The 13,236-nt window shown below is 41.9% G+C and overlaps 2 protein-coding genes across 2 annotated transcripts; both read right to left on the reverse strand.

The window, feature by feature from the left end:
• Positions 1 to 332: 332 nt before the first annotated feature.
• On the reverse strand, positions 333 to 8,003 carry LOC125590445. Its single transcript, XM_048764012.1, has 6 exons — positions 7,953 to 8,003; positions 6,681 to 7,208; positions 1,493 to 1,543; positions 1,337 to 1,418; positions 493 to 570; positions 333 to 430 (listed from the first exon to the last, which is right to left on the reverse strand). Exons 2-6 carry the CDS (start codon positions 7,200 to 7,202, stop codon positions 333 to 335), a joined length of 831 nt encoding a protein of 276 aa, XP_048619969.1. The 5' UTR covers positions 7,203 to 7,208; positions 7,953 to 8,003.
• A 3,045-nt stretch (positions 8,004 to 11,048) lies between these two features.
• Positions 11,049 to 11,543, reverse strand: LOC111208096. Its single transcript, XM_022706829.1, has one exon. It carries the CDS (start codon positions 11,541 to 11,543, stop codon positions 11,049 to 11,051), a length of 495 nt encoding a protein of 164 aa, XP_022562550.1.
• Between the last annotated feature and the right edge of the window lie 1,693 nt (positions 11,544 to 13,236).

The raw sequence follows: 13,236 nt of genomic DNA on the forward strand, positions 1-13,236 counted from the left end.
GCAGATCGTTTGGACATAGTCAATCGGTTCCTAATCGATAACTGGCGACCACAGTAAAATGAACAACTATGGGCCTAGGAAATCAAGATGGCTAAGCTAGAAAGGCGTAAGCAAAGAAGGAAGAGAAAAAGTACCTGAGTAGAAGATATGGGAAAGCAAGGAGCGCAGAAATAGGGAAGAGAAGGCAGAGGAATATATACGGGAAGAAGGGAAGCCGTTGAAAGTCTTCCAGAGGAAGTCGTACATCTCAGCAGATCTCGGACCGCGAAATTCGAAATTCAAAATTATTTCCTTTACGCAAAGAGAAGAAAATATCAGTCGAATATCTGATATTAAAGGAAGGAATCTTCCAAAAGCAGGAAAGGTCCCTTGATCTCTCCGTCTCTCCAGCTTGCGCGTGGTTCAAATTTCAGAGCTCTAGCCTCGTCATCTACAGAAGATAAGAGAAACTACTACTAGACTCCAGTCAAACACGAAGGAACCGATCCTCACCTGGGTTCAGAATGAGTTCCGGCTTGAGTGGAACCACGCTAGCAACACCAATGGAACGGTGTCCTGCCTTAGGGGAGCCTGCTGAGAATGAGTAACCCCGGTTGACTTGAGTGCACAGGTTATTCCCCGAATTCGATGACGAAATCGAGAAATAAGGGGCAAACTGTTGGGGAAAAAATACTTCGGTATCATTTCCTCCAGCCTCCAGGCAGGACCCAGACCCTCGGGTCTCCGATAAGGGAACGCTCCAGGTCCCTGCTAGAAGGAACCCCGAGTTCGGTCCCTGGAACCGAGCTCCCTTCCAAGAAATGGAAAACTTTCGATCAGGAGAACCTTCCATATTTCCGAATATGGAAGAGTTTAACCTAATGGAACCGACTCCTAGACGACTATATAAGAGCTACTAACCCTAAAGCAAGGGATCGACCTCTCCAAGGCTTAGAGACTAGAACTAGATGGCTAGAATTAGGGTTCTTACTCAATACCTTGTAATCTTGCTTGTTCTATCTAATAAAAGTCTCTTCAAGCCTATATTTCCATTATTCTCTCAAATCCCTACGAAATACATACAAACTCACCCGGTTGACCAGCTTATCCATCGTTCTGTGGTACTCTAAAAGAGCCTACACAAAAATCCCCTAACAAAAACTACGTCTGAGAAATTGAGAGTCTTCATGCACTCCATAGTCTATATCAATGCTTCACATTCAGCATGCAAAACCCCTTAACTCTAAACCGTAAGTCTTAGATTAGTTAACCCTAAGGGTACATTTATCCTTTAAAAAAAACTATGTTGATGTTTTCCTCTTTGAGATTTGATGTAATCTAGAGATAAGGACATTACCAGAAAGTTGGTTGACCAAATTGTCATCACGATTCTGCGCAAGATTTTCACTTATACCAGCATTGTACCTCCTGTTATCATCCTGAGAAACAACTGTGATTAGTACAGCATATATTTTCCAAATAAAAGGTGAGAAAAAATGTAAATCAGTTTTACCCTTGTGATCTTGTTCTTTTGAGCATTCGCGGCATTGGTTTGTAAGAACATTTTCTATTAGAGCTAGTGAAGCTCGAGCTAAAGCTCGATGAAGTGATGAAGAGAGGGAGAGTAAATTTTGTTAGGGATTACGAACTGTATATTTCACTTAATGAAAAATGTAACCGTATACAATCAGTATTTATATGTACATTGTTAACCGGTTTAATCATATCTACAATCCAGTTTAATAACTCTAATACCCCCCCCCCCCCCCCCAAGATGGAATGAACAACCTGTGAATACCCATCTTGAACATCAAGGTCTTGAAGACACTCGGCTGAACTGCTTTAGTGAATAAATCAGCAAGCTGATGTTCACTCTTGACGTGCATAGTCTTCAAGAACCCACTCTGCAACCGTTCCCGAACGACATGGCAATCATTCTCGATTTGTTTCGTCCGTTCGTGGAACACAGGGTTACATGCAATATGTAACCCAGATATATTGTCACAGAACAATGTTGCAGGGCCAGAGGGAGAGCTGTGAAGAGACTGAAGCAGAGATTTTAACCAAATGAGCTCACAAGTTGCATCTGCCATAGCACGATACTCCGCTTCAGAACTGCTTCGGGAAACCGTCGGTTGTTTCTTCGAACGCCAAGATACCAAAGATGTACCAAGGAACATACAATAACCAGTGATAGAACGTCGAGAGTCAGGGCATGTAGCCCAGTCTGCATCACTCAATGCAGTCAAGGTAAGATTGATGTTGGCTTGATAGAACAGACCTTGTGCTGGATCATTCTTCAGGTACTGAAGCACGCGATAAGCAGCCGTAAGATGATCAGAACGTGGAGCTGCCATGAACTGAGTGAGCTTGTGTACAGCATAAGTAATGTCTCGTCTTGTGTGGGTCAAATATAAGAGACGACCCACAATCTTCCTGTAGACAGAAGCATTAGGTAGAAGAGTACCAGTAGACTCAAATAGTTTCCGATTTGGTTCCATAGGTATTGTAACTGGTTTGCAGCCGAGATAACCTGCATCTTGAAGAAGCTCCAATGTGTATTTCCTTTGGTTGAGAGAGATCCCTGTTGAATTGCGAGCAATCTCAAAACCCAAAAAATACTTAGCAGGACCAAGAACATGTAGCTTGAATGCAGCTTGAAGCACATCTTTGAAGTGAGCTATGGCTGCTTCATCATTGCCTACTAGCAAGATATCATCAACGTAGATCAATGCTGCAATAAACAGAGTTGATGTATGCTTCACAAACAGAGAATGATCCGCATGAGCTTGAACAAAACCTTCACGGAAGAAAACAGCAGAGAGCTTATAGTTCCACTGTCTTGATGCCTGCTTAAGACCGTAAAGGGACTTGTGAAGACGACATACAGAACCCGGTGGAACTGTCTTGCCTGTTAATTCTTCATAGCCTTGAGGGATCGTCATGTAGATTTCCTCATCCAAATCACCATTGAGGAAAGCATTACTGATATCTAACTGGAGAGTAAACCAGTTCCGAGCAGCAACAAGACTAAGGAGGAGCCTGAAAGTACCCAACTTGGCCACTGGTGAGAACGTATCAATATAGTCAAGACCCTCCAATTGAGTGTAACTTTAGCCACCAAACGAGACTTTGGACGTTCAACCGTTCCATCAGGGTTATACTTGTATGTATTGACCCATTTACAACCCATCGGAAGCTTTCCCTCAGGCAGTTTACAGATAGACCAAGTGCCAGTGCTCTCTAGAGAATTCATTTCAGTTTTCATTGCACCCTTAAACTCGTCGGAACAGATAGCCTCGTGAAAAGTCTTTGGGGCAAAAGTGGTGGTGAGGTTTAACAAAAAGTTTCTATGATCAGCAGAAACATTATCATATGACAAGAAAGCAGATATTGGATATGAAGTCATATGAGATAAATGAAATGGAAAAGGAGATTTTTGTAAGAGATAACAATGATACTAATCCAAGTAAGCAGGGACCTTAGTTTGACGTTTAGAACGATTAACAGGTTCAACAGGATTGACTATAGAAGAATTGTTATTAGACACAACATGAGGTGAAGAAACAACAAGATCAGGTTCATCATAATGAAACATAGAAGAATCAGAAGAAGTGGAGGAGCCTAGATCAAAGAAAACCGGAAATGGCGAATCAGGAACAGGAAGAGGTAACACATGTTGACCAAAGATATCAGACTCAGACGAAGCAGGGAAATTTTCAGAAAATGGGAAAGTGGTTTCATGGAAAATCACATTGCGAGAGATTGAAATCACATTTGTATTAAGATCAAGAACTTTATATCCTTTATAACCATTTGGATATCCAAGAAACACACAAGGAGAAGCGCGAGGAGAAAATTTATTTCGATCTTTAAGCAATGTTGATGTGAAACATAAGCAACCAAAGACACGCAAATGATCATAACGAGGTGGTTTATGCATAAGAAGTTCATATGGTGTTTTATCTTTAAGAACAGGAGATGGTGTACGATTGATGAGATAAACTGCAGTTTGAACACAATCACCCCAGTGTAGAAGAGGAATGTTAGCTTGGAACATAAGTGATCGAGCAACATTTAGAATGTGCTGATGCTTCCTCTCAACAACTGAGTTTTGTTGAGGAGTATATGCACAAGAGAAATAGTGAATAATGCCCTTAGTCTTAAGCAAAGAAGTAAAAGAAAGCTCAGGTGCATTATCAGATCTAATGGATTTAACCTTGGCATTAAACTGAGTCTCATCATATGTAAGAAAATCAGGAAAGACAGTTTGAACAGAACTTTTGGTTTTCCATGTAACATGAGTGTGATCATCAACAATGGTGAAAAAATATTTGTATTCATCAATCGTTGATACATGAAAGGGACCCCAAATGTCTACATGAAACAACTCAAAAGGAGAAGTAGAAACATTTTCTGAAGATTGAAAAGACAAGCGTTTTTGTTTTGCTAAAGGACAGACTTTACAAACATGATCATGTGGAATTTTCAAAGAAGAAATCTCTAATGTTTTAGCAAGTTGTTGAATCTTGTTGAATGAAGGATGTCCCAAGCGTTGATGCCAAGTATCAGAAGAAATTTGAGCAAGTGTATGAGTATGTGCAATCGTGTTGTGAGCAGGAACAGAGGACTCCAAGAGATATAGGTTTTGGTGTAGATTACCCTTCCCAATCATGGAGCCCTGAGTATGCTCCTGAATTAAGGGTAAGGGATTAAAAGGGAAGATATAACAAGAATGAGATGAAAATAGAACAGATATAGATGTGTTTGCAGTTAAAGCACTTATGCTAAGCAAGTTGAATTTGAAATGCGGCACAAACAACACATTATGAAGAGTCAAATGAACAGAGAGAATCACAGTCCCAGAAATAGTAACATCAATACGAGTACCATCAGGCAAAGTCACAACAGTGTTTGAGATCAAATGAGTATCAGTAAATCTAGTTAGATCAAAGCAGACATGACAACTAGCACCAGTATCAATCACCCAAGCAGGAGAATTTAAAGGTAAACTATGATAAATTCCCACAGAAGAAACAAAATGATTAGAAGTAGACATAGTACCTATTTCAAAATGGTTTGAAGTCTGGGGAATAAGATGAGGTTGCGGCTTGATCACAGAGACTGAACCATCCGAGAGTTGAAGGGTGCTACCTGAAACCTGAGATATTTGTTCTGACACTGGCTGGGTGTTAAGAACACTTAGAAGCTTCTGGATTTGATCTGTCATAACTGACCCGAGATGAACACCGTTGTGATCATGCATAGAAATACATCCAGAAACAAGATTAGCCACATTGTCTCTCTTTGGTGGCCAAGATTGCAGAGACTTTGATTGAGATGTCATCTGCTGGTTATGGTTATGAGGCTGGGACTGCTGATTCCTGTTAACCGAGTTCGGAATCTTATAACCCGGAGGGTAACCATGAAGTTTATAACATCTGTTGACGGTATGACCAAGAAGACTGCAATGAGAACAAATAGGCCGAGTCTTCGGCTTATGATAACCTCCAGAGTAAGCAGCCACAATAGAATCAGTTTGGATCGTATCCTGAGAAGCTTGAAAAACCACGTTGCTCGTAGATCTGGCGTTCTTCTTGAGAGCAAAGATTAAACACCTTTGTGAGAGAAGGTTTAGGCTCCATCATCAAGATCTGTCCACGGGTAGCAGTAAAGGAGTCATTGAGACCCATGAGGAATTTCAAAACTTTATCTTGTTCATCACGCTGAGCATTGTGTTTGCTACTAGCACATTCTGGACTACCACAGCAACATGTATACGAACTGTCATGATTTTTCAGTTCCTCCCAAAGCTGCTTGAGTTTCGTGTAGTAATCACTGATACTCTGAGTGCCCTGTACTTCAGCAAAGATCTGTTGCTTGATATCAGCAGTACGAGGACCATCGCTTTGCTTGAACTGATCGTGAATATCAAGCCACATCTGACGCGCCGTATCAAGATATATGATGCTCCGAGCAATTGGTTAATCAACAGCATTAACCAACCAAGTACACACAATGTTGTTGCAGCGTGACCAAGATCCATAATCAGAATGATTCCTATCTATCTCAGGATACGTTCCGTCAACAAACACTGCTTATTTCTAGCACCTAAGGCCATTAACATCGATCTACGCCAGCTATTGAAATTGCCAAGACCGCTAAGTTTCTCAGAGACGAGAGAAATACCAACATGATCCGCATGATGAACATATAACGGATTCGCATGAGGATTGGAGAGCGACGGCGGGATCGAAGAAGACGACGTCTGAATCAGAGATGATTCATGAGGCTCCATGATTCAGAGGTCAAGAAAAGTAGATTACGGCAAAGAAAACGCAAATCCAAGGTCAATGAAGGTGAAAGAACAAAGAAAGAAAGACGACGATCTGAACACAAAGACGATCGATTAAAATGAAAATCCTCGGATTGAAAGCAAAACTCATCACCAAGATCGAAAGGAATGATGATCGAAGCAGAAGAAACGAGATCAGATTGGCTCTGATACCATATTAGAGCTAGTGAAGCTCGAGCTCAAGCTCGATGAAGATGGTGATGAAGAGAGGGAGAGTAAAGTGTGTTAGGGATTACAAATTGTATATTTCACTTAATGAAAAATGTAACCGTATACAATCAGTATTTATATGTACATTGTTAACCGGTTTAATCATATCTACAATCCGGTTTAATAACTCTAATATTTTCCAGCTGCCCACATTTCTTTCGTTGAAATTTAACCAGTAGACAGAGTCTTCATGGAGAGGGGATCTGTATCGAGAAAGTATGAATCGCCCAAATGGAGGGGTTTCATACATGACATACATGGTACATTCAATCCCATAAACACGCCTTTGTCCAGTCGCAACCCACGGATCACCAGGTATGTCGCTTTCGGACATGAATAGCCATGACCTAGCTGTTTCTCTTTCCTCTCTGTTCATGTTGAACTCCTCCAAAAGCCAAGGGGGCTGCGTGAGAACCTCAGCACCAATAAACGGCACTCCACAGGCTTGGTTAAGTGCTTTTACCGTAAGTATCTTGAAAGACAGAAGATCTTGGTGCTGACGACTAACTCCATCAACAAAGAAAATTGAATGTGGATGATCTTCATCTGCTAAAGCAACCCACTCATGATCCACATTGCAAAAAGGCTGTGCCCCTCTCAAGCAATCAAATAAATAGCACTGATGGAGAAAGCGTTTTGTGAAAACTTGAACATCCATGCTTATCTGTGAGAAATAGAAAATATAAACGACTCAGACATTATTTAACTAAAATACAGAACCAAACTGATGAAACTACAACGTTCTTCATAGTTAAAAATCAAAATGTCCAGCAACAGAAATACAGAATAGAGTCGTACATATGAACTATAATAAACTCAGATACAGGACCAAACTAATGAAACAATTGTGTTCATGATCAGTCACATAACGAGAGATCAAACCTATACGTATAACCACCTATTCTTAACTAAGAACTAAACAAAAAAAACTGCAGCGTTCTACTTAGAACCAAACAAACAGAAAACAGACTTAGCTACTCAGAAATTTTGAAAGAAAAATGAAGTTGTTCTTTAACTCAAAATACAAAATCAGACTCATATAAACTAATGAAACAATTGTGTTCATGATCAGTCACAGAACTAGAGAACAAACCTATACGTATATAACCTATTCCTAACTCAGAACTAAACTAAAAAAGCTGCAGCTTTCTTCTTAGTTCAAAAGCAAAAGACTTAACTAAAACTCAGAAATTTTGAAAGGCAAAACGAAATTGCAGCGTTTTTTTGCGAAACCAGAAGGAGCTTGTACGTAAACACAAAATTCCAGTCTTGAGAATCAGCAAAGGTTAAGAGAATAAACCTAAAGAAACTGTAGATTATATCGTACGTAGAAAGGTTCAGCAAGAAAACTATCAATCCAGCAATCTAGAGGCATGAATGTCAAACGTATCGAAGAAACGAGATTTACCTCACTTGATCCTTAAGGCTCTGAAGTCGTGAAAATCCCAATACGAAGGGGTGATTCGTTGGCGGTTAGAGTTTCCGGTTTCGTTCTCTTCAAGCTTCAGAGTGTCACTCCTAGTAAAACGAAAAATTCATTAATATATAAAATTACATTTTTTCTAAAAAGAAAGGAGATTACAGTATAGACCAGAACCGGTCGACGTTCACCAAAAGAAAAAGGTATTTGGTTTGTGCAAATTGGATTTATTGGCTTAGGGTAATTGTATTGGTTAATTATGTTCACTTGTAGTATAAGCGAATCTTTTTTTTGGTATGAAATTGGGAGGATTCTCCCAATGTTTATTAAGAAAGAAACAAACTTCAAGCTACAACACGAGTCTGTCGTGGTCTTAGTGAACCATCAACATCCTTCTGCAATAAACTACCAACCTCCAAATGAGCAATGTCAAAGCTATGAAAACCAAAAGGAAGAGAGAGTGCCAAGTTAGCCAAACCATCAGCCACGCGGTTTGCCTCCCTGTATATATGAACGATCCGGACCAACCAGTCCCTTGTCAAGAAGCCATGGCACAAGCGTACCAGGAAAGATAGCGGGTGAGCCTCTCCAATCCCTATAGTGAGAAACTCCACCACTATTTTAGAATCCACATCCAACTCTAGCCTACTTATGCCTTTCTCCCAAGCGATCACAAGGCCATAGTAGACTCCCCAAAGCTATGCCAAAGGTGCAGAACAACTTCCTATATTAACGGCAAAACCACCACACCAATCTCCCTCACCATTCCGCAATACTCCTCCTGCAGACGCCGCTCCCGGGTTACCATGAGATGCTCCATCGGTATTCATCTTCATCCACTCCACTCGAGGAGGTATCCATCCTATCAATATTTCCACTCTACTCCTTATCCCCATTCCTTATCCCCATACGTTTGTTCTCCTCCTCCTTAACTGCTTTCACTTCCTTGGATAAGTTACGTAAGAATTGCACTCTATCCCTCCAAAGTCTAGTATCACCAAACACATTTCCACATCTCCACTTCCACCCCCACCAAACAGCCAATGCGAAACTAGTCACCCAAGGAATCCCGTCTCTCTCATTTTGATCACTTAGATTCCGGTAGATTCATTCAAGCAACGACATCGAGAAGAATGCATGTCTCTTCGTAGATGGAATAATTCTACTCCATATTCCTTCCATTGCAGGACAATCACGAAGTACATGTATGATCGTCTCGATCCCTCCTTTGCAGACCTGACACACATCAGTCCCACTAAGATGCCTCCTATATCTCTCGGCATTCGTCATGATTGCTTGATTCCCCACTAACCAAAGGAATATCTTCACTCTCTCAGGTGCAACTACGCGCCACATAGTCTTAAAAAAGTTCCCCATATATGGTCTTGGAGCATCATCCCGAGTAATCAGTTCATACGCAGATTTCACAGTAAATTTTCCATTAGAGGTTTCTCCCCAAGCCAAACGATCATGCACTCCAGGAACATTATTCACCACCATTGCTGCAAGTTGAAGCCGTGTTTCCTCAGTAACAAAGGGGGCTATTCTAGCCAGGTCCCAGCCTCCTCCGTCCATCCATAGTTCTCTGGCCATCATACTCTCATACCCCTCCGGGAGATCTGCAATTACCCTTGCCGTGAGAGATTGATTTGAGATCCACCTATCCGTCCAAAACTTGATGTCTCTCCCATTACCAATCACCCAACTGTTTCCAAACAAGATCACTTCCCTAATCCCCATTGCTACACTTCTCCAAGTCGATGACACATTCTTACCCACTACCATCCAAGATAAATCATGGATATCTCCCACAGCGTACTTACTCGGAAGAACGTTCCCCCATAGACTTTCTTTATCCTCCACCAGACGCCATCCCACCTTAGCGATCAGCGCCTTATTAATATCTCCCGATTTTCTTATCCCAAGCCCTCCCTCAGTTTTTGACTTACAAATCTTACCCCAAGCGACCAAATGTTGTCCACCACCCCACACGAAACTTCTAGATAGACTGTCTAGCTTCTTGAGAGTACTAACGGGCAGACAGATTGTACTCATTGTATGCACCGGTATTGAAGATAAAACCGCCTTACTCAACGTCACCCTTCCTGCTAGTCTGAGAGTTTGCTTCTTCCAACCTGATAACCGTGAAGCAACTTTCTCAAGCACCTCCCCAAAAGTATCTTTATTTATTCTTTTTTGAAGAATCAGCATTCTCAAATATTTCCCCAGTTCTCTTGTTGATGCAATTCCACTCTCCCTACTTATTTGTTCTCCATGTTCTCTAGAAACATTCGTAGAGAAAAAGATCTTAGACTTTGGGAGACTTACTTTTTGACCCGAGGCCCTACAAAAAATCTCCAACACGCCTCTTATCACTCGCACCTGAACAACTGAAGCTTCTGCAAAGAGGATCAGGTCGTCAGCAAAACAAATGTGAGAAAGTTGCGGTCCACCTCTCGACAATATTACATGCTTCCATTTCTTCTCTTCCACTGCTCCCTCTATCAAGTGACAAAGCCTCTCCATGCATAAAACAAATAAATACGGGGACAGGGGATCCCCTTGTCTCAGTCCTCTGGCAGGTTTAAAGGATTCTGACTTCTCACCATTCCACAAGATGCTCATTGAGGGACCAGAGACGCAATCCATAATTCTTCCAACCCAAGCCTGTGACAAGCCCGCTGCCTTAAGAGTATTTTCCAGAAAGTCCCAGCGCACCCTGTCATAAGCTTTCTCTAAATCAAGTTTTAATAACATCCAGCCTTTTTTTCCTTGCTTTCGTCGCATAGAGTGAACCGCCTCCTGAACTACCACAATATTATCAGCACTCAATCTACCCTGGATAAAGCTGGACTGAGCAGGTCCAATCAACTTAGTCATCATACCCTTCAATCTCCCTACCATAGCTTTCGTAATCATTTTGAACAACACGTTGCATAAGCTAATCGGGCGAAACTGGGTGATACTCTCTGGCTTTGTCACTTTCGGGATCAACACAACAAGCGCATCATTTGTGCCTTCTGGTAACTTTCCAGCTTCAAAGAAAAGGAGGACAAACCGTATTACTGATGCCCCAACTGTGTCTCAGCACCTTTGATAGAAGACAGGCTGAAACCCGTCAAGTCCTGGCGCTTTAAAGCTTCCCATGGCTCTTACAGCCTTCTCCACTTCCTCTGCAGAGAATGTTTTGTTTAGAATCTCATAGTCTTGACTCGTCAGCCTCACAAAACCCCTCCCTGATAATCTTATTGGTTCGGTCTCCACATCCTCTAGAGAGTATAATCTCTTGAAATAATTTACTGCAAGCTCCTCCAATTCATTGGCATCTGTTACCCAGTGATTATCATCCTTCTTCAACGCTTCAACCCTATTACGCCTCCTCCGTATAATTGTCGACATATGAAAGAACTTAGTATTTCTCTCTCCATGAGCAACCCACTTCTCCCGCGATTTCTGAAACCAAATAAGTTCTTCATGTTCGAGTACTCTTTCAAATTCCTTCAGTAGCTCCCCCTCCTTCTCCAATAACTCATCTGTAGGATTCTGCTCAATTAATTCTTGTACTCCCTTAATCTCCATTACCAAGGTCTCCTTCTTCTTTTGAACATTCCCAAACACTTCTTTGTTCCATTTACAAAGTTTCAATCTAACCGCATTAAGGCTTCTCTAGTATCAATCTCACAGTCCCATGAAGCTTTTATCAGATCTTGAAACTCTCTATGTTGTAGCCATGCCGCCTCATATCGAAAAGGCCGTCTACACACATTCCCTTGTACCCCTGACGTGAGCTGTAGGTAAAGTGGAGCATGATCCGAAGCCAAGAAAGGCAGATGCGAGACTCTTGCTTTCTGCCACTTAAGCCGGGAGGTAGCGCAGCATAACACTCTATCCAACCTCTTGGCCACAAAAGTACTCTCAGTTTTACCTCTCTTCCATGTAAATTGGCTTCCACTAAATCCCATATCAATAAGCGACATTTCATTGATCCAATCCCCAAATGTTAGAGAATCCTCAGACAATCTCCCATTCCCACCACTCCTTTCATCCACTCTCACAATCGTATTAAAATCACCTCCAATAAAAACCGGACCAACAACATTATTGATAACTTCTTTCAATGCGGCCAATAAGCCACTGCGATGACTTGGCGTAGGAGCAGCATACACCGCTATCACATTGATCACTTATGTCCCACTCCCTATTTTCGCATGAATAAACTGATCTGAAGACTCGACAACCTCGAGCTCGCCTATCTCCGACCTCCATAAGAGCCACAAACCACCACTTTGACCACACGCATCCACTCTAAAAGAATACTCGAATCCCAGACCCCAACAAATACGACTTGCAGCTGCTCCACCAGCATGAGTTTCAAAAATCGCAAGAATATCTGTACTGAACTTCTTCACCAAATATCGAATTGATCTGCGAAATTGAGGTTTATTTGCCCCCCGACAATTCCAGAAAATGCACTTCATCCAGACTTTATAACAATCAATCAGAATTCCCGGGGCAAAACGTTATGCCTCCATACTCTTCAGGGCCTCTCCCACTTGATCCAAATGAGGATCCAAATCATCAGTGAGTGAGCTCTCTTTTCCCGTGCTCCTCTGTTCCCCAGCAAGACCCAACTGACTCTCAACTCGTAAACATTTTCCGTTCACCGACATGTCGATTTCACCTCTGGTTGGACCAAAAACAAGTCCCCGCGTTGGCCCAATAACTTTCGATTTGGGCTTTTGGACATTTGGGTTTCTCATATTACTTGTCTTCTTCTCTTTAGAGCCACTCGAGTAAACAACTGATTTCCTTTGTTCCCCGTTACACCAAAGGCCATCACTTCCACACGCGTTCCACTCGAATCTCCCAACCGTATGTTCACATTGTTCTCATTTTCTTTACTCTCTTCATTTCTTCCCTCCTCATCCTCTCGTACCTCTGTCACCTCTACCTCACGTAAACTTCCGAATCTATTTGACACCGTTACTTCCTTTGCCACATCCGCATTACGTACTTCTCTTATCTTACTCCCCATCATAGCTCTCCCATCATTACTTCTCATAGAACTCCTTGTACTCCTTTGTTGCTCAGACTTTCTCCTTGTCTGTCTCGCTGGTGTAAAGTCCGTCTCATTCGCTGTTAGTGCGGTACTCTGAAGGTTCATGTTCAGTGGGTCGGTCACAGGTGCAAGGGCTCTCTCCATAAGATTCCGTGGGCATGCGTGAACTAGGTGTCCATACATACCGCATGTCGAGCAAATAGTTGAAATTCC

This window comes from Brassica napus, chromosome C7, assembly GCF_020379485.1.
Source record: "Brassica napus cultivar Da-Ae chromosome C7, Da-Ae, whole genome shotgun sequence".
NCBI lineage: Eukaryota > Viridiplantae > Streptophyta > Magnoliopsida > Brassicales > Brassicaceae > Brassica > Brassica napus.